The sequence below is a fragment of the Salvia miltiorrhiza genome, chromosome 6 (genome assembly GCF_028751815.1).
Source record: "Salvia miltiorrhiza cultivar Shanhuang (shh) chromosome 6, IMPLAD_Smil_shh, whole genome shotgun sequence".
NCBI lineage: Eukaryota > Viridiplantae > Streptophyta > Magnoliopsida > Lamiales > Lamiaceae > Salvia > Salvia miltiorrhiza.
Genome location: NC_080392.1, coordinates 16,981,484 through 17,003,655, shown reverse-complemented (window position 1 = coordinate 17,003,655; position 22,172 = coordinate 16,981,484). Strand labels below are relative to the sequence as shown.

At 38.9% G+C, this 22,172-nt stretch overlaps 3 protein-coding genes and 1 pseudogene across 5 annotated transcripts; 1 reads left to right on the top strand and 3 right to left on the bottom strand.

Moving 5' to 3' along the window:
- Window positions 1-2,326: 2,326 nt before the first annotated feature.
- LOC130990235 (protein NRT1/ PTR FAMILY 3.1-like) lies at window positions 2,327-5,782 on the bottom strand (annotated as a pseudogene).
- Window positions 5,783-11,290: 5,508 nt separating this feature from the next.
- On the bottom strand, window positions 11,291-14,775 carry LOC130990234 (exocyst complex component SEC15A). Of its 2 annotated transcripts, none has more exons than XM_057914467.1 (2): window positions 14,405-14,775; window positions 11,291-13,972 (listed from the first exon to the last, which is right to left on the bottom strand). In XM_057914467.1, the coding sequence occupies exon 2, from the start codon at window positions 13,943-13,945 to the stop codon at window positions 11,576-11,578; it is 2,370 nt and encodes a 789-aa protein (XP_057770450.1). In that variant the 5' UTR covers window positions 13,946-13,972; window positions 14,405-14,775; the 3' UTR covers window positions 11,291-11,575. The 2 variants fall into 2 exon arrangements, with proteins under 2 accessions (XP_057770450.1, XP_057770451.1); XM_057914468.1 differs by having other exon boundaries at window positions 11,291-14,054; window positions 14,405-14,722.
- A 2,119-nt stretch (window positions 14,776-16,894) lies between these two features.
- On the top strand, window positions 16,895-18,745 carry LOC130990233 (psbP domain-containing protein 6, chloroplastic). Of its 2 annotated transcripts, XM_057914466.1 has the most exons (3): window positions 16,895-17,254; window positions 18,086-18,402; window positions 18,471-18,745. In XM_057914466.1, exons 1-3 carry the CDS (start codon window positions 16,990-16,992, stop codon window positions 18,639-18,641), a joined length of 753 nt encoding a protein of 250 aa, XP_057770449.1. In that variant the 5' UTR covers window positions 16,895-16,989; the 3' UTR covers window positions 18,642-18,745. The 2 variants fall into 2 exon arrangements, with proteins under 2 accessions (XP_057770449.1, XP_057770448.1); XM_057914465.1 differs by having other exon boundaries at window positions 18,086-18,745.
- On the bottom strand, window positions 18,675-21,956 carry LOC130990232 (bZIP transcription factor 17-like). The gene is made up of 2 exons (XM_057914464.1): window positions 19,971-21,956; window positions 18,675-19,333 (listed from the first exon to the last, which is right to left on the bottom strand). The coding sequence occupies exons 1-2, from the start codon at window positions 21,778-21,780 to the stop codon at window positions 18,882-18,884; spliced, it is 2,262 nt and encodes a 753-aa protein (XP_057770447.1). The 5' UTR covers window positions 21,781-21,956; the 3' UTR covers window positions 18,675-18,881.
- Between the last annotated feature and the right edge of the window lie 216 nt (window positions 21,957-22,172).

The window sequence follows — 22,172 nt, the reverse complement described above, 5'->3', positions numbered from 1 at the left end:
CGTTTGTTGGGAGAAAATCCTTAAGAAGTAATCAATTTCTATCCCAAAGGAAGAAGATCCTTAAGAAGTAATCAATTTCTATCTCACAATATAGTAGCATATATGTAATCATTTTATCCTAAACACATACTAGCATACTTAAACATTTATCAATATACTTATTCAAAAAATGTACTTAAAATTTACTTATTCATACTTAATCTAACAAATATATCTAAAATAAATAAATTAATCTAACAAATTCATACTTAATCATACTTTATAAACTAATAAATTCATACAATAAATTAATTAAAATTTACTTATTCTTAATCTAACAATTTTAATCTAACAAAATAATAGTGGCGAGAGCAAGAGCGTACGGTGGTGATCGGCGGCGGAGTGGTGTCAGGGCAGCGGTGGGGCTGAAATGAGAGAGAGAAAGTGCAGGTCAGAGAGAGAAAAATGCGAACTTACCGTGGTGGTCACGGGACGGAGCGGGACGACGACGGCGGCGCGGAGGCGGCTGAAATGGGGTACGTAGCCGGAAATTTCCAAGAGGCGGCAGAAATGGGGTGTGGCGCTGCTGCATCTGCCCTAATAGAATTCGAAAATTACCGACGCGCCGCCGTCGGTGAAAAACAACCCGCCTCAACAAATACCGACAGCAGGCGACGCCCTCGGTGATTACCGAGGGTGGTCACCGTCGATACTTTTAATGAAATTAATATTAAATCTAAATAAATGTTACCGGCGGCGGTCGCCGTTAGTGATCATCGAGGGCAAGGCCGCCGTCGGTAATTGCTCGGTACATATTTAAAACACGACTCACCTTCTCTCCAGTCGGTAATCCCTCGGTAATTATCGAGGGTGAGTTCGCTGTCGGTGATTTTGGTCGGTAATCGGCATGTTTTTTGTAGTGAGCGGTGTTATACACTTTTTTAGCACAAATACTTAATATTCAATTTAGGAGCAATTAAGCCACTTTTTCAATTATATAAAAACTTTCTTATATGTATATATTAAAGAGTAAATATCATATTAAACCCTGAACTATATCTGTTTTATTAAAAATACTTTGAGCTATACGAAATATCATCTAAAACCCAAAACTATTAATTTCGTATTAAAAATATCTCGTGTCCATTTTCCGATCACCAAAAACGTGATGAAGCTCGTCGGATGCCACATTATAATTTATATTTTGTTTTTTTAAATGATATGGCGTAAAATGACGTCGTTTCATACCATGTCATTTAAAAGATTAAAATTCACGCTGGAATTTGAACTAAATCGTGATTGAACAAAAAAATGCAAGAACATCAACCCCAAAAGCATAGTCGAAATCAGTTTAAATCACATTGTGGATACTAATTATTTAAATGATATGATACGAAACGATATCATTTATGCCATGTTATTTAAAATATATATATATATATATTACAGTGTGGTATTCGATGAGCCATATCACGTTTATGGTGATCAAAAAATAGATGTAGAATATTTTTGATACGAACTTAATAGTTTGGGATTTTAGATGATATTTTTTTATAGTTCAGAGTATTTTTGATAAAACGGGTATAATTCAGGGTATTTATCCTATATTAAATTATGTTTGTTGCTTTTATTAATAAATAAAATTATGTTGACAATTTCAAGAACAGTTGACATATTTTATATAGATCATAATTATGATTTTTTTTTCGTAAACATATACTCATTTTAAAAGTTTATTTAATAAAACTAGATTGGTTATTCTGAAGTTAGATAGTCATGTTATTTAAGAAAACTCTTGAGTGGGCACAATGCTAGATATAAAGTTTAGTAGTTCACTGCCATTACTGCATTTGAAATTTTGAATCAAAGATTATTCTCGTTTAAATTTTAGCGTTGACAATTTTCATTGACGGTGCCATTTGCATTTTGCAATGACAATTTTTTGTATCCGATAATCTCTTATTGAAAAGTATGATTCTAGCCAATGGTCAATTTTATTTTATGGACTCACGTGTTACCAATCATAGATGTTTGAAAATTTAGATATGTGATGATGACGACGAGGATTGCAGGAATGAATCACTATATTTAATTAGTTGATGAATATATCACTACATTTAATATGATATTTATTCTTATTTTTATTTTTATGCGTCGTACAAGCTACAATACTAGTATAATAACTCAAAATTTAGGAGGTAGCTTCAGCCCCTCCTAGCCCCCCTGAATTTGCCACTGCATATACATGCATGAGAAATTCCATTATTCAAACTCACGCTACGAGTAAATTGGAATTAAAAGGTTTTGACACATCTTTAATAATGATACAGATCTAAAACTCAATCAATCCCAAAAATAAACTTAGACTTGCTCGTGCTCGACTCGACTCAATTATACGAATTCAAGCTCATGGTCGACTCAATTAACAATCGATTCCCTTCAGTAACCACACAACTCCGAACAAGGTTTCGACATATTCGTGCTCGGCTCGACTCGATTACATTTCTGGGCGATTCCCTCCAAATCCACACACACACACACGATACAAATCACTCTACTTCCTCACCATCTGTACCTCCCTATCACCATCAACTAACAATGCATCAGCACACTCAACATCTCCATCATTTTGTTCAGTTAATTCTTGTATAGATTTGTACTTATAAAACCATGCACATACAACATAGTACACCAAATTCACAACCTGCACTCCACTCACCAGCCAATAATAGTCCTCCAATCTCCCCCTATTAAGGTTCCTGTCCGGGAGCCAGTTCCTTCTCTCCCCTGTATACCGATGCACCAACGTCACCATCAACGTGCTGACGTAGCTCCCGATCGCGATCGCGATCCAATACAGCGCCGCCGCCGTGCTCCTCATGCTCTCCGGTGACTGGTCATAGAGGAACTCGATGTGGCCCACCGCCGCAAACACCTCGGCTAGTCCTTGCAGGAAGTACTGCGGGACTAGCCAGAAGGCGCTGATCGGGATCATGGCCGTGGGGCTATCGAGTAGGTTGTGATCGGCGGCGACGGTTTTCCTCTTGATCTCGACTAGCCCCGAGACCACGGAGGCTATGATGCTTATCCCAAAGCCTATCCCCATTCTCTGTAGGCACGTGATGCCTACAGGGTTGCGGGTCACACGTCGGGCTAAGGGAACGAAGAGCCGCTCATAGAGGGGGAGGACTAGGATGACGGTTATGGTTGAGAATATCGACATTGTGGCCGGTGGTATCTCGAAGGATGGCGAGAGGTGGCGGTCCATGGTTCGAGCTTGTTGGATGGTGAAGCTGCCTATGTGGGAGTGTGAGGCCACTTGTAAGATGGTCGCGGCCCATATGGGCATGAGCCTGGCAACGGTCTTCAGCTCTTCGACTCTGTGGACCGTTGCCAGTCTCCACAGGTTTGGGGGGCTTGACGAGCCCTTCATGTCCGAATCCGACGGTATGGCGGCACGATCTAAGCACCTTTGCATGAATTGAACAAACACATAAGTCACAAATGTGGAAATGCCAACGTTGTTGAGACGTTAGGTGCCAGTCTGCATACTAGCGCCTAACGTCTTTTACAATCCTTCAAAGAAGCTATCATCACCATAAGTAAACGCCCCCTAAAAGCATTAGGTACGAGGTTTTTGAAGCTTACTTAAACTGGTTAGAGTGGAGAAGCCGGCCATTGGTCGAGATATCAGCATCAAGATCTTTGTTCTGATACAGGGCAGCCGGATCATCCGGTGGTACGGTCTTCCTCTTCCGCACGGCCGCGACAATCACTTGAGCAGCTCGAATGAACGGACTGCCACCGGGTTTGATCTTCTTGTACAAAGGGGATCCAAGAACAAACGCGACAAGAGACAAAACCATGGCAATGGTAGGGATCCCGAGCCCCCAAGACCAGCTAACATTATCTTGGATGTAAACAACAACTGTTAGAGCAAGCAAAGAGGCTAGCCCCATACAGAAATACTACCAATTGAAGAAATTCCACTTCCTAGACTCTGTTTTAGCTCTGCTCATATCAAACTGATCCGCAGCAAATGTCACCACACACGGCCTAATCCCACCCGTTCCCAACGACGTGAGGAGGAGGGCAAGGTAGAGAATCCACAGTTGCAGATTCGAGGCCTCAACGCAGTTCTCTTGAGTCGGGCACGGAGGAGGACGGAGCTGAGGCAGGGTCGCTGATATCGTGATGGCAACCATCCCCTGCAAGAACAAGCACACACTCACATTGTTGACAAGTTTTTTAAGGATGTTTTCAATGGAATGGAGGAAAGGACAGACCAGCACGTAGATGAAGGAACCAATGATGATTGTCCAAAATCTGCCAGCGAACGAGTCAGCAAAGAGAGCACCGATGATAGGGGTGAAGCTGGAGGTTCCAGCAAAGTTTGAGAGGGTGTTTGATGCCTTCACAAGAGGCAGATTCAGCACCTGAGTTAGGTATGTGATCATGTTGGCATGAAAACCGGCAGCTGCGAATCTGTCGCATGCTTCGTTTGCTGCCAAGAATGTAGACTAAATCAAGCGAATTCGAAGGTCGTTTAAGCACAAGCTAAAACGAAGAATTCATCAAGACATTTGCATATAAGCTGTCAAATTTCTTTCTTCTTTTTTTTTGATAAATTAACATTATTAAATAAAAAAATTTAAAGGCCGCGCAACAGGAGACTCGAACCCAAGACCTTTGGCCTTAGCCATTAATCCCTTGAAATGTCGTGTACATGTTTATGACATAATCTATGATTAAGATTGTTGCATTATCTGTTGTTTTTGAACATCAAATTTATCTGTTGAATCTTAAACTAAACACATAGATTGGAACTCATTAGTAAGATTACGACAGCTGCTTAGTTAAAGATTCAGTTTCTATCTTTCATAATTTAACTAGGAATTTGGGAGTATTAAAATGGGAATGATCCAAGCAATTTCATAATCAAAAGATAGAGACGTATGTATTTATATAGATTAATCCATCATTACGGAAAGGCGATTTATGTTTGATTAATCAAAGACTCATAATCATACACCAATCCTCTCCAAAGAAACCAAGTTTCTAGCATTCGTATGCTGGTCTAGTAGAGTGGTTAATGTGTACCATCACATGATCTTTAAAATTATTTGTTAATTGATCCAAGAAATAGATTCATTTGTTCAACAATTTATGGACAGAAACTTAGCAACTAGAAAAAAAAAAAAAAAAAAAAAAAAAAAAAACACATGTACACATAGTCACATACTACATATGAAGGTGGACTTACCAAGAATGAATCTTTGTCGTCACACACACACACACACACAGTGAAGAATGGATCTTGAAAACAATCTGAGAAGATGGGTCACCAAGAATCAGTGTGTGTTACACACACACACAGTAGAAGGTATCTTATGAACAACATAAAAATGAGGGTTTACCAAGAATATATGAACTAATCTGTCTTATGACAAAACACACACACACACACAAAGCAAGAGTGTAACTTGAAACAACATAATTAAAGAGGTAAAATTACCAAGAATCAATCTGTGATGCAAAAAAAATACACACAAACATAACTAGGTGGGCGAACCAAGAATTGAGAGAGAGAGAGAGAGGGAGAGCTAACCAAGAATAAATGGCATTGTTCTAACACCACCAAGCTGCTTCTTTTTATCTCTGATCAAATCTTCTTGTTTCTTTTCCTCGTCTCCATTTTCGGATTTCTTCTTCCCCAACTCACCGTTTTCCATTTTTCGAAGTGTGGGATTGCTGCATACAACCGCATTTAGTATTTATAAGCGGTGGCAGACTATTAAATGTAAGTTTACTACCTTCATTTAATTCCCTTTTTCTTATACATATATGTGAATGCAATATCGTCGTTGATGGGATCCACCCCCCAGAAAAAGATGGGAAATCAATAAAGAAATGAAAATAAGAGAGGAGGGGCATTGCTAAACATGTGATTGTTTGGTTTTGTCTTATGTCAAAAACGACATTGTTGCAGTCTCCTATTCATCATGTTGTCTTTACTGGGACAAAGTTGGCTCATTGTTATCTATAATCGAAAAAGATTTATTGTTGTAAATCATTAAAGTTCATAGTCAAGAAGTAGGTACATGAAGTCTCTCTCTCTCATTAATAATCTCACCTATTATAAGATATTCCATCCGTCCACCAAAGATATAGTATCACTTTACTTTCGGCACGAGTTTTAATAAAATGTGAGTAAAATTGGTAGTGGAGTAATGGTCTCAATTTAAATGTGAGTGAAGTTATGTGGATCCTACTATTAAAAATGAATGTGACATATTTTTTATAGACGGACGAAATAGAAAATTGTGGCATATCTTTGGTGGACCGGAGGGAGTACTTAAGTTTCACTTCTCAAATTTGAGAGAGAAAGAGAGATAAGCTTCAAATTTCGCAAACTACATACTGTATCATTTTTCTAAGCGTTTGTTAAGCTAATTTTCCTCTATTTACGCTCCTGAAGATAAATTAAACTTAAAGTAATTAATTACTTTACACTCTTTCAAAAGTCTTTGACTTATAGCCAACGGGCCTAACTCAAATGGTCTAACTGAGACATTTAAATACTCCCTCCGTCCCATATATAGGCTTGTTTTCCTTTTTTGGATGCCCCATTTATATAGACATATTTCCATAAAAAGTAATGGTTTTTTATTCATTTACTATTATATCCCTATTGAATTCTTTAATTTACTCTAACTTTAATATATTATTGAATAATTAATAAATATGGTCATATTAAGAAGTTTACTTATATTTTTTCATTTTCAATGATTTTTCTTAATCTTTGTGAAAATCTCAATCAGCCTATGTATATGGGATGGAGGGAGAATTCTTCTTTGTGAAAGGTTTTGGCTTCAATTCCACCTGCATGCGGGTAGTTTTTCACTTTTATATGGGTAGTGATTCTGTCTGTGTGCGGGTAGTTTTTTCACTTTTGTATGCTATAGAGATATCACCTTTGTGTCATTGTGTGTATGGTGTAGACTGTAGAGGTCTCGTCTACGTGCGAATTGTTTATTTGATTACTATATAATATAATAGATACCGTCTTATAGTTCTCAAAAAAAAAAAAAAAAGTCTTTGACCTATAAGTTGTAACTTGTAACATTTAATTTTTGAGAGAATAATTATTATTCTGTTTTCTTGCCCAAAAAAATATTAATCTGTTTTCAGTGACGATTGTGCAGACTTCTCTTTTCAATTATTTTAAAGTTTTCATCTTGATAATGAAATATGAATCGTGAACTAACATGATTTCATTCATCTATGTTATGAATACCGCCACTTTTTTTTTTCAGAGAGTATATTATGAATACCACTTGGACTTTAACAATTTACAAACGAAAAACAAAGAATTGGGCTTGTTAACTAAGTATCCAGCTTTGTTGGAGGTTACATCTTTGATATTTATGATTTAATTGAAAAATAGGGCATGGATTTAATTAGTGTTTTTTTAATTGTTGGAAATAGTTTTTCTCTTAATTCCACAAAAAATTCATTGTTGTTTGGAATCTTAAAAGTTTTCATTGCCTTGCATGGGTTATTTGACATTTTTTGCTTTACCTTTTTTTGAATGAAAAATTATTTATATCACTTGATCCATCAAATCCATAAATGATAGTATAATTTAAACCAAAAATGAAAAATATAAGCAAAAGAAGTTAATTCAAAATTTACCAGTTTCCAAATTCTGCATGCTGATTGAGATTGAACATATTTTCAGATTGGGTGGCAATTTTTTTTGGACAGCTTTTGATTGGTTGTATGAGTATAATTTTTTAGGATTGCTAAGACAGTAAGAGAGTGTGGTTTTGAAGAAAATTGGTGATTTTGCTGACATATTTGCTTACGTGAAAATCACCGAATCATTGGAATATGTCTATGTTAGTACAATAGTACAGGAAACATGGAGTATATATCTTTGCATGGATCAATAGATTGCCGTTCTCTTCATTTAAAATTCTTTTTTTTTTACTTGGGGGGAGAGGGGCGCGGCGGGGTTTGAATCCTAGACCTCACTGTTCGTAGGCAGGAGTTCGCACCGCTTGATGTCTCATTGGGGACTCTCATTTAAAATTCTAAGACACCTAGTTTATATACACAAATACAACAATTGTTTTTTATTCCCGTGTATTTCAGTCTCGTGTTGTACTTTATTCAGATTAAATAGATGGATTGTTTAATATCATATTTTACTTTTTTCACATACTAAGGGTAATAATATGGTATCGAGTATTTGAATAACTCGTAATTGACCCCTAACCATTTGGTGTTTGAGTACCCGTCCATCACTTTGTCCGGTGGCGGATTCAAGATCTATTATTAGGAGGACACGATTTATTGAAGTACGGCGTTGATAATATTTAACCTGAGCCGAATTTTTTTGAACATTCTATACTTTTCATTTTATATCCGAATAAAATCTTAATGAGTTTAGAATTAGAATCAGTTACTTAATATAATAAATAGTTGTTCGGATTTCATTAATTCAATGGCAAGCATTAAAGAATATAAAAATGTAATTCTATGTGTTTCTTTTTTTTTTTTGAAAACTTGTTTTATCTTCTAATAAAATAAACTAATTTCATTATTAATAGTTCATAATTTACTTTAACTCGAGAATTGACTCAAATTCAACATTGAAAATTGTCTAATTAGAAAGGAAAATGAGACAAAAATAACGCAAATTTAACAAATTAATAAACAAATCATTGTAAAATGTTAAACAATTAATGTGGATATTATAATTATTAAAATATCATAAGTATTATATATATATATATAGTAAAAAAATAAAAAGAATTGAGGGAACAATTTTTACCTCTTATCTTTCTGATTGTTTTTTCTCTGCTTGCTTGTTTGGGTTGTGGGGAGTTAGATCCTCATCGTGGGTTAGCTTGCTGGTTATTGAGTACTCCAACACTGCTGGACGTTTCACCGTTGAACTCTGGTGTGTGTTTGTTGTGGTTGTTGTCCTGGTCTTTCCTGGTTTTTGCTGTCCCTGGGGTGCTATGAGTTTAATGTTTTGGATGCAACAGCTTGGTGAGCAATTTCTTGATGTGATTTGTCCGGTAGATGTTATGGGGAGTGTTTTCATTGCATTGCCTAATTTCTTTCTCTGGTGTTGATCGGTTGTTTCAGTTTTGGGTCTCTACTCCTCTAAGGTTACTTTTGATCTTCATGAGCATGGGAAACCACGCGGCATTATTTTGGATTACCTCCGAAAGTGTCGATCCCGTGAATTTGACCTGTTTTAATTTGGCTTCTTGTCAAGGTTTATGCATGTTCTGTATGGTTCGAGACTGATTATAAAGGCCAATGCATTAGGAAACTCACTTATAACGGAGAATTGGGTCTGAGCAGATAGAATTGTATCAGTTTGTTGTTGCATCTTAAAGCCTTAGCTTGGCGCACCTTTTGGGTCTGTACTGACCTTGGGAGAGTTGGATAGGAAGGTGCTTTGTTTGGTTGTGGGTTCATCGGTATTCCGCTTTGGATAGGAAGGTGCTTTGTTTGGTTGTGGGTTCATCGGTGTTCCGCTATGGTTGGTGTGGTGGTTACTTTGTACTTGCTTTGATCTGCTTTTTGGGGATTTTCTTCCTTGTTTCTTGTTTTGGTAGGTTTGTTCCTTGGTTTTGTTTTGGCTGCGTTTTCTGTGTCTGCTCCTCTATGTTTTTGTTTCAGGAGGTGGTTGCCACTGGCCTCTTCGTACGGTCGTGCGGGTTGCTGTTTGGTTGGGGTGTTGCTGTCTTGTCTGCTTTTGGTGGACTGTCTTGGTTTTTTGGTTTGTTCTACTTGTTTGGGTTTTTTTTTTTTTTTTTTTTCTGGTTTGGGTGAACAACGATTTCTAGGGGTGATGGTTAGGCCGGAGCTCCTGAGGTGTTTTTTCTCCTTTACCCGATAGTTTCTTTTCTGTTTCTAGACGGGCACTCTTTTTCCTCTTTTCTTTGAAGAGGTTTTAATGAGGCCCGACCCTCAGTCGCGTTTGTGCACTCATGGATCTAGGTTTTCTTTCTTTTTTAATAAAAGTTCTATTTCAGCATCTGCCTCCAGCTTTGTTAGTTAACAGAATAGTTAAGGGATAAGGTTTAACGATTTTTTGAATGTTGGATATACCCATTACCCAATAAATATACTTGTAATATTCACAACTCGAACTAATTTATGTATTTAACTACTTACTAAATTTATAGCAGGTTTATTTACTTATATTTTCTAGTGTTTTTTATTTTGTGTCGTGATTTTTTTTTTTTTTTTTTTGTTATGTTAGTTGTTTTCTATTTTGAGATTTGTTGATTTGAATTGTGAGTCTTGAAAAGCAAAAAATGTTGATAGTTTTGAGACAGTAATATGTTTTGAAATATATTGACGTGAATTGTGATTTAAGAATGATGTTTGAATATTGATTACTGAAAGTTTGATATTTGTTTTGGCGGTATTACGATTATTTACATAACCAACCTATGGGAAGGGCTAAAATAAGAACATTTTTTAAGATATAAAATAAAAATAATTTTCAGCCCTTAGATCATCAAGATCTACAGTTGATTCGTAATCATGTTGATTCGTAATCATGTTGGATGAATTTATGGTCTTGAGTTCGAATCCCAAAGGTAGCAAATTTTTTTTTCCACAATTCATACTTTTATACAGCGAATTCATACGTGTTCTACATAAAATTCATACAATAAAAATTGCTCTTATTTCTTATTTTAAGATGTGCTCTCACGGTAAGCCCACCCCACCAACCTATTTAACCCGGCCAGTTATATTGGGTAAATTTGGATACAGCATTTCAAGTTGGGGTTGTGAGAAAGCTGTGATGCTCGAATCGAATCAGTCATCAAAATGAGGAAGAATGGAACAAGACATGAGCTGGTTGAACCAAACTCGTCCCTTTCATTTAGTTGGAGTTGGATGTGGTTTTTACTTAACATAGACAATGGCAATGACATCGCCCTTGGTCTTACTCATACCTCTAATGCCAACACTTGAAACTGTGCTTCTCTTACATGAAGATGGAAGATTCACCATTCACCAAACCCACTGATTTTCCTTGATTGCACACGGATTCTGCAGTTTTGGTGTAATCTTATCATAGAATTGTTGACAAGGAAAATCTTATCTCAAGAATCATTACCTGATCAACTCCCATGAAAACAACAGGAGCCAGAGCAGAAATCCAAGACCTGCCCAATCCCATGATATGTAAATGTAACCCAACATCATAAAAGTGGCCAGCATAATCAAGTCCTGCAACACTAAAACATTAAACAAACCCAACTGCCATACCTTTCTAACAACCTATATCCGCCTTGTATTAATCATCCCATCCAGCTAAGGAAATAAGTGATACGTACAAAATAAGCCAAGCAAGTTCATACCTGAAATACGGCTCAAAAGTCTTACGCATGCCCGACTACTTGGCTCATTGCTCAAGCACCCAACATCAGGAACATGTCAAATGTAGGATGCAAATTTAGTACAACACAAGACAAAAATAAATAGTCCACCCCAAACTATATTCTCCATAAAGAATATAAAATTTAATGGAATACTTGAAACTACTACAGATATCTCAGTTGAAATCTCTCAGTCGTTTCTTTAACACGTCCATGGACTTCTTTCTCGCACTCTGCTTCGAGGCTCTGCTCGAAAGGCTGCCAAAAATTCCATCAGCCGAATCCTTGTACTTCTCACAGATGGTAGCCACCTTTTTATAGTCCAAAGTGTTGTAGTTCTTTTCTCTTATCACGGGATTCATGAAGTTTTCGGGCTGACTGCTTAACAGAAGGTTAATCAGCTGTCTGGCTTCCACTAAGCAGCTTCGGAAGCTCCCATCTCTGTATATCTCGTGCAGTCCAGTCGAGTGGAACCTTTCATCCGCGAAAGACTCCAATGCCTTCAAGTCCATGTTGATCGACGTCACTGCGTTAACGCTGAATCTCTTTATACTATCACTCAGAAAAGTCCCCACGATAGAGTTAGATATATGATCCAGCGCGCCACTCCCCACTTTGTACAACGCGTCCAAAGGTAGGATTTGCTGCGCAGTGGACATCACAGTGTCCAGATATATGACAACCTCATTCACGTACTCGTTTGCCAGCCCAGCCGCCTCGTCAGACGTCCAATTTACGTTTTCCGTAAGTTTCATGAACTCATCTAACTTGGAGTTCACCAAAGTCAGAAGCGCCATATAAGCTGCATCCCTCGATGTTTTAAGCACGATCTTGGCCGTTAAACCGCACTGTGGTCTGTCGATTGATCTCACCGGGATCCCACATTGCTGAGCCGCGTGCTGGATAAAATAATCACAAGCCCTCTCTAAGACAGATATGTTAGCAGCAATCTGCATCGCCTGAGACACGCCGGTGGTGCCACTGTGGATCGTCCGGAGCAAGACTTCATTCAAGACGTCGATCAAGAGTTTGTCCAGGTACTTGCGGACGAAATCAAAGTAATTCATCTGTGCCCCGTAAGACAAGTAATTAACCGAATCCTTAATAAAGGCACGAACAATGCGACAGCAGTCAGGCACCATGGAAGAAAAAGGAGCGATATAAGGGAATGCTGGCATTATGTCCGAGGTTTGAAGATGAAACAGGAGCACATTCGCCTGATATTCGGACTCCTTCTTCATCACCATCTGCTCATACGTGTCGCTAGCAAAGATATCGGTGATCTGTTGCTGACACTCTGCCAGAAGAAGCTCATGGTATTTTTCACGACTACTGTTTAAAGTTTCAAGAATCGTTGAGACTTCATAACCATATTGTCTCAGTGTTGCTCCGAAAAGAGTCACGTAATCCTTGACAAGGAGGAGGTGACTCGCTGCATCCATCTGCGAGAACTGTTCCTCTAATACAGCGGTTACTCTAGTCACTGCCGTTTCCCACATCATCTCGAGCTCGGTGGGTGACAGAAGCCCCCCAGCAGTCCTCAGAACCCGATCTTCTACTATAAAATAGCCAGCAGTGTGAGCCAAAAAGGTCTGATGTGATTCAAGAAAAGGCAGGTTTGATGAAATTTGCAAGTCCGATTTCAGCTGCAGATGACGATTCTTGTAATAATATTCACGGAACTGTTCTTGGATTCCAAGGCAATTGTGAATATGATATGCTCGATAAAGTGGGGTGAGATCGAATTTCAGAACAGAATTCTCATCAATCTCTTCGACATCTAAAGCATAGGTGAAATCTTCTAAACCCAAGCAACTTTGTTCCTCCGCTTTCCTTTGATGAGCCAGCATGTCCTCTTCCCTCTGACGAGCAGATGCAGCGTATCCTATAGCCGTCTGCCCAATACTCTTTGAAGAACTCCGTATGTGAACTAGCCACTCATTAACTTCGGTGCACACCTTCTTCTCGATATGAGATTTCAGCAACGGTATTCTCCTCTCTATCAGCGTCTTCAAAGCCTTAGCAGGTATACTCTGTAAATAATTCTTCTCAATCAGATCAACCGCCTTCAAAGCCGGATAGAATCTCCCTTCCGTGATGTGATTATTACACTTCACACAGAGATCCAACACTTGCACACAGTTCTTCGACATCTTAATGGCTTCAGTGACATTCTTCTTAATCGAATAAGACTCAAGAAGCTCTTCAAGCTTCGTGAGCAAGGCGCTCCCAACCTGTTGTAACCTGGAGTTATCAGTCGACAGCTCACTCTTCAGCTCCTCCGCATCAACCAAGACACCACGTAGCTCATCGACTGCAACAATAAATTCCTCATAATGGAGTTTGCAGAGCTCCTCGATTTCAACTTCTTTCTTCTTAACCAAGTGCTTGAGCTGCTGCAGGAGGGCTTCGGGCTTCCCCGTCTCAAATGCAAGCCTAACCATCGGACCCATATCATCTCCATTGCTGACCAAGGTTGCAAGAACAGAGTCCTCGCCCGTATCACCGCCATTCTCAGTCACATTTCTCTTATTTCTACCACTCATTTTCTAAAATTTTCTTGACAGATGGCCCTGCATTAATCAAAACCCCATATGCTTCTTGAGTAGTACTCCTAATATTTTTTCACAATAACCTTAAACTATGCACTCCACACTGAAAATAGAAGAAAAACGATTGACTTACAAAAAGCATGACAACAAGGAACCTAAGCAATTGTTGAGTTTCTAAATTCTAACTATAATTGCATACATATTTCCTAGCCATAACCAGAACAAGGCAAATAGCTCAATAAAAGAGCCCATAATCTTACCAAAATTCGGAGGATACACACAATTCATTTACAGGATCCATTTCCTTTCCAAATTGTGGGCAATTAAATTCCAAATGCAACAAACAAATAAAGAAAACTAAAGCACAGTCTCAGCAAAGAGCTTCCATCAAAGAATACACACAACAGCGCAACAGTCGAATTTCCCAAAAAAAAAACAAGATCAAATTTTTACCTGAAACAGAACAAGAAAATGAAAACCCTCGATCTTAATCAAAATCAAGAAACGAATCCCACAAGAATTCTCTTTCCTTCCTCCCAAGAAAATGCGTGTCGAGACCTTCTCTTTCTCTCTCTCTTCTTCGGCCGTTAACGCCAAATTGTTGTCGATGTTGTTTATGTGTGTGCAGTAGGATAATAATTTTTAGCCGGATTTTGCCATTATTGGTATGATGATGAAGCATAGGGAGTAATAATTAAATTAGGGGAAAAGGGCACAGACATTCTCACTTGGAAGCAAAGACAATAGTCCATGACTCCAAATCTGATGTTTTATGTTAATGACATGTGAAAATATCAAATACTATGTTTTTTCTTTTTTGCTTATACCTAGGTTTGCACTTTCTTGGTTAAGGATGTTTTGTTGTTTTGCATCTCAATATTGATTTTTTTTTTTTTAGAATCCTATCATTAGATCTGTCTATTTAGTTTCCAAATATTGGGACATAATTTTTCCATCGAATCTAAGTTGATGTCCTATGAGCTGGCATAAATTCATAACTAGTAAACTAAGTGGTCGTTTGGTTCGAATAGAGTAATGAAAATGAAATGGAATTAAATAAATGGATGAAATGGTAACAATAAGCATTATTTTTATTGACTATTTGGTTTAACAATATAAATGAATCATTAGTAAGGAATTTCTTTTCTTTTGTTTCCCCTCTATTTTGAGGGATAACAAATTGGGTGATTGAGTTACCCCAAGTAAGGGTAATGGTTATCTTATTATCCAAACCAAACAATAAGAAATGGATTCAATTAATTGATTCTTTTTCCAACCTCCAAAACACCCAACCAAATATGGGATAAATATGGTTGAGCAAAAACTTGTGTGTATATACATATGCTATAGTTAGGGTTTATTAATTCTCAGATATAATTTACTTAAGATGAATGCATCGTGCATTCGAATGTATCGAAGTATGTCTTATAAGTTTGTCAAATAAGAACTTTATATATAATACACTTGATGATGAGTTTTGATTATTTTTGAAGATGAGTAATTCTTGGGGTTAGTGCACGTAAAAAGTGAGGTGCTAAAAAAAGACTAGTTATTTCTTTTAGTATGGGACATTGATTGATGAGATTAGCTAGAGATTGGAACCCCTAGGTAAATTTTCCATTAAAATAACTTATCTTGTTGATGTTGGGTATGTTGAGGCTGACCTGAATAGAAGCTTTGTGGATAAAAAAACTTTGATTTGGAATTTATGAAACATTATACCAACGACGGGAGAGGCATGTCCGATTGAAGGTATTTGTAGCTTATGTAAGGATAGATGGGGACAGTGTGGAAGTATTCAAGATTCTAGAATTGAAAAAGGCGAAAAGGTTAACTCTGATGGAGATTGTTGGGGCTGTTAATGAGCTTTGGAGAACTATACTTTGAAAAGTGTAGTGTATACTATCTTTGTTAATCTTACGCACGACAAGAATGGGCTAAGTTTGACTTGCACGTCTCTTTGGAACACCTATCAGGATGCGAAGCCAAATAGAGAACGTGATATGGCTGATGTGGATGTATTATACAGTAGCAACCACTATGGAAAGGTTATTATCGCGATCTCGAAGCCAATGAGGGCCTTATCGAATGTCATGTTGGCTGAATTAATCATGGTGTCGTTGTAAGCTCTGAATACAGAGTTTGCCCAGTGGAACTATGGAAGTTTACATGAATTCTTTATTAGCTGCAAGAGCCATGACAAATTCCAAGGATGAGCATTTGTTGTTGTCTGACGACGTCAAAGACATCATCAAAGTGGTTAGAGGCAACATGTTATTTGGAGTTTTTAGATCAGCTAATAAAGCTACTCATTGCTTAGCCCAATTTTGCTAAGAATTGTGCAACTAAGAATCTCCTGACATGGCTGCGGGACGTTGTAAAAGAAGACCTTAGTTAAATAAAAATCTCCTTCTTCTATCTTTAAAAAAATATGACAACATAATTGACCTTACTCTTTATACAAAGTAGCCTCATTGTTAGAACCTCGCCGGCGGATTCGAACGGGAGAAGAGACCAACCTTGTGCGCCTCAAAATTAAGGGAAAAGCTAGGGCTCGATCTTTGTCTTGTTGAAAGGAATCAATGGAGATGCGAGGTGAAGAGAGATCGAGGGGCGCTGGATTTCAGAGGCGAGGCGCGGCCTCGGAGGTGGCTGGACTAATCAGGCAGAGAGAGAGGGAGAGAGAGAGAGAGAGAGAGAGAGCGAACGGCGTCTACAATTAAAAATAAATAAAATCGAGCGAACGACGTCTGGCCTCCGTTACACGGAGGGGTTTAATTGCTCCTTTTTTTCAGGAGTTCAGGGAGGTCAACGCTCCTTAACCGATCCTAAGGGGTAATGACTCAAAGGGTGTCAAGTTTAGGGGCCTATTTGCACCTTTGCCCTTTTTACTATTTTAAACAGTCTTGTACATATGCCAAGTCTTTTAATTTTCTTTGTTTTCATTTTTGGATGAAAGGCAGCCATAAGTTGATCCAAAATGGATAACAAAACCCGCGATCCCAACCGCCGAACCAACTCTCTCTCAAAACTCAAATATGGCAGCAATTTCTTCACTCTTCTTCACCCCAAACCCCACCTCCACAGCGTCATTCTCCTCCTTCAAAAACTCACCCACCTTGCACCTTTCAAGAAGAGAATTCTTGAACGGATCAGCAACTCTGCTGCCACTCCTCATCTCTCCTCCGCCGCCTTCATTGGCAAGGGAAGTGGAGGTCGGATCCTACCTCCCGCCCTCACCGGCCGACCCCTCTTTCGTTCTCTTCTCCGCCACTTCCAAAGACACCCCTGCACTTCGTGCAGGTAATCTCTCTCTATATATAAAGTAATTGCACTCTCGTGGTCATGTAATTTCCTTTGTGGATTATATGCAAGTTTTGATGTTAAATGAGGTTTTTATTCAATCATGATCCTATAGCATACACATTGTTTTCTTGATTTTGCATTTGGTGCTTGATGTGGAAACTAGTGCATTTTTTTTCTTGTTTCCTTGGTGTTATATTTGACTCTTTTATGCATTTGTCTATAGTTGGTATTTTAGTGATTTTAGGGGTTCTGATTTTCTTGAATTAATATTTTGCTATGAGGGCTAGCTATGTAGAAATAGAGAGTTCTGAAGAACATAAGTGTTTATTTAGAATAACATTCATTTATATAAATCTGCCAAGTTTATTATAGAAGATTTCAATTTGGGGCATTTACTTGTGAGGAGTAGCATATGTTAATTCATTGTTTACTAAGACAAATTGAAGCTTTGGAATATTCTCAAACCCTCGATAATTTCTATCATTTGAGCTAATTTTGATGTATTCATATCCCATTGAAGGGATAGAATTGAAAATCATGAAAAGTAGTGCCTCCTTCCTAAGGAAACGAGTTGAGTTTGGTTGGAGGGCTTTGTGCAGGCAATGGGAAATTCAACAATAATCATGGTTCAAAACTTGTGACATGAAGAAAGTGCCCACAATCTGAGTGTAGTATATATAGTGAGAGATTTGTAAAGCTTGTGGATGCATTTTGTGATTTCAAGAGTTCAAGAAAATGAGAAAATGGACAAGTAGAAAGGATAATGCAGTAGGTTTGATGAAGTAATGTGTATGTGCTTATGAAAACTCTGAATATAGTTGGGTGCAGGAAATGTAGAGCCCTACAAATTCATGCTGCCACCAACATGGAAGCAGATGAGGATAGCAAACATACTATCTGGGAACTACTGCCAGCCCAAGTGTGCTGAGCCGTGGATCGAGGTGAAGTTCGAAGACGAGAAACAGGGGAAAGTGCAGGTGGTGGCTTCTCCCTTGATAAGGCTCACAAACAAGCCTAATGCAACCATTGAAGAGATTGGGACCCCAGATAAGGTCATTGCCTCTCTTGGCCCCTTTGTCACTGGTAACACACTCGACCCCGACGAGCTTGTCGAAGCCTCCATCGAGAAACGAGGCGATCAAACGGTACCATCAAACATGCCATTTCATGATCAATTCTTGATTACTTCTGCTGAATTCATGTTTTGTTGCAGTATTATAAGTATGTACTCGATACACCCTATGCTCTCACGGGAACACACAATCTTGCCAAGGCGACGGCCAAGGGGAACACCGTCATCCTCTTTGTCGCCAGCGCCAGCGACAAGCAGTGGCCCTCGTCGGAGAAAACCCTGCAAGCAATTCTTGATTCCTTTGAAGTGTAAAGCCATTGATATCGGACAAGAATACTAAAAACCTTTGTTTTTTGCTGAACTGTTACTCCAATATATGTTTTGAGACAATACAGTGTCAAATTTTCATCAGAAAACTCCCATAAATGGTTTATTTATGAGTTACATACATGGGAAATAAGTTAATTTTACAATCCAAGAACTATATTTTCTTGGCTGCATATACACTTAAAGCACTACACTTAAAAAAATTTGGCGCTATATTCAATATTATCAAGTAGCTACTAGATGAAGAGCAGAACCCTTGAACGGAAGCATGCATGAGTAGGTGACATACTTAACGCTGTCAATTAAGACGACGACGAAAATTCGGGGGAGGGACTTTTTCCCCATCACACCATCCATGTCGGCCTCACCCGCCTCTCTAGGATCAACGAGCACAGAGACCACCATCGAAGATGAAGAATTGGTACCTTTCAAGTTCTCTTTCTGTGAATTTCTTCCTTTGTGTTGTCTCGAAATGTTATGAGAGGATTCAGGTAGTGGGATTGGAAGACCACGAAGGATTCTTCGACTCATTCCCTTGCTGATGTGTGTGGAGTTGTGGTTTCGCTCTTCGGATATGTTTCTTGCATTGGTAGCAGAAATTATGGCTCCTGAGGCAGAAGCCGGCGACACATCAAACTGGAAAACTTCAGTACACATACCTGAGCTTAACATTGGCCCTGAAAATAAAGAATAGAAGATTGTAACACTTCGAGAAAGAAGGTAACCGAACAATTCCCCAAGAGGTGAAACCCCTCCTATATTATCATGACATCGAAGGCCGTCTATCGCCTATTTCACCAATTTGATACAGTAAAATCTCATTTTTTTCAGTCAAATAGTCAGCAGTCCAACTTCTCCAAGAACATAAGTTGCAGTCAACAATAGCCAAAGCAGAGAGCGTCGTGATACCTCTTTCTAACTATATCCATAAACTGAGGGCACTTCATTTAATAGTTAATACCATAAGTTCGTCAAAATCAACACATCTTTAGGTTCCAAATATGGAACAGGCGAGCATTATAATGTAAACAAACGGGCAAAAGGTCTGATTAACACATGCAAAGCCAACCATTAACAAGATGCAAACATCTCCGAACATTTGGCTCCAATTCATTTCATTCCCAAGAATGAGCTATAATATGTATATGCAGAAGTTGTGTCATTATTCTTGCATTCAAGTTACACTCAAGAATAGTGTAAGCACATAAGATTAATTTCCAGAGTTTAAAAGAACTGTAGACAAGGAGCCAGTGACATTAGTTAACACATTACAGGAGTGAAGTATCACAATTAATGTAAGACAAAAATAGTTACCAGAAAGGCCTTCACGGAACCATTGCTGAATCTTGCCATCACTTGCTTGCCTGATATCCTTGTCAACGGAGCTAGAACCAAGAGCCGGTAGTGGGGGAAGCCTAGCACCATTTATTCGGACGGGATTAGAGGGAACAAGAGCTCCAGGAACTGCAAGACCAGTCTCACCACCACCGATCTTGTGAGAGGACATGGCTTTCTCACTCGCCAACACTGAATGGATAATCAAATTACCATCTATCTTAACAAGCTTATCATTCCTGGGGACATATAACGACGCAACAAGAGGTTCACTCTCATTGCACAATCGAGCAAACCCATTGACATTTGGCTTCCCTCCACTATCACGACCACAGCGCAGGTTGTTACCATATTTCCCATCAGCCTCACTCCCATTTACCATCAAAACCCTCCCATGGTATTTCTCATAGAACCCACCTCCGACGTAGCCTTCTCCACCTGTCAATGTCTCCCTTACTCCTCCATACCTCACATTAACGATTGGTGCCAAGACTCCAAATAACACAATGAAAAACAACAAACCAAGAAAACTGATGCCAGCAACCTTTTTCGTCTTCGGCCCTGCATTTTTCTTGCCCTCTACATTCTTATTCGACTTTGGCGCTTGTGATGTCTGCTTCGGTTTCAACCTAGGGATTGGCACCAACGGCACCTGAGATCCTTGCGGTTTCACCATATAAGGTGGGGCATACGGCATCCATGGATACATCATCGCAGGATGCGGGTACATCCCAGGAGGCAGCCCCGCCATTGGTGGAGGTGGGACAGCACCTCCGCTCATTTGCTGCCGCAGAGTGGCATTTTCCGCCATAAAATACGAGATCTTCGAATTTAAGTCTTTAATCGTCGAATGCATCATCATCACCTTCTCCTCTAACTCCTCAACATAATGCTTCTTCCTCTGTCTTGACAATTGAGCACTCTCTCTATTCCTTATCAACCTTGCGTTCCTTTTCTCGTCGTCATCACTCACCTCAGCGTTAGCGTTAATCTCTGAACTACACTTGGATTTTCTATGCTTATTAGTTCTCGAATCCACAGTATTAATCGGCATTTCTTCACAATCCTTTTTCCTTTTCAACAAAGAGCTACTAACTTTATTTTTAGGCGGCTCGACTAACTTAATTTTCTGATCAACTTCATCAGCTCTAGTCGACCTCTTATTCATAAATGGAGAAGAACTCACCGACCTCGCGTGATCATTCGAGTCCTCAGAGACATTTGAGCCGCAATTCCCCGAACCCCGAGACTCCGGCGAAGGGAAATCCGACACGTTCGCTCCACCACCGCAATTTCCAGAAGCTCCTCTATTCGATCCGTCCGATTCCGGCGAGGGAACATTGAGATAACCGGAAATCTGATCCGACTCTAATCCAGATGACGCGGAATTAATAACCCCGGAGCCATCGAAGCTGTGATCACCTGGGAATTCGCAGTCTCCAGATCCGTGACGCAATTCCGAACAATTTGATTTAAAAACGGCGTCGAATTGGTCCAAATTCGGAGCGAATTGAGGGAGATTCGCGTCGAATCCGGATTCCGATATTCGGATAGGAAGGAGGTCGTCGAGCTCATCGGCGGTGGGAATGTAGAGATCGTCGAAGGAGAAATCCAAATCAAAATCGTCGACAACGACGTCTTCATGATTGTCGCCGCCAATGAAGCCATCATCATCCATCAACTGTTGGGAAAAGAAGGCAGAGTCAAATGGCGGAACCGAGAGGCCGCAATCAAAATCAGTGGTTCGTACAGGCGGCAGGTCATCGGAAACCACTGTGGCGTCGGCCATTATTGCTCTTCTCAGTATCACGTAAATTGAAGAAAATGGGGAAAGATTCGATTTTTAGGGTTCAAAGAGGGATTTTCTCAGTTTTGGAACGATCGTTGAGTTTATTATTGACTTGCTTTTGAGTATTTGTCACGCTCAAAATAATAAAATACTCATGTGAAAAATGAAATAAATCCTTCTCTTTTTTTTGACAAAATTAAATAAATCCTAAAATACCATTTTTGTTTGTTTCTTTTATTGGATTATTTTTTATTTTTCTTTTAACTTTTTTTAGGGGAGTTTTCATTAACTCTTTGGTTCAATGTATATGATAAAATTTGATATGTTTGAGTGGTATACTTTACATTCCCTCGTCTCATAAAAATATAAATATTTGGAAATGGCACGAATTT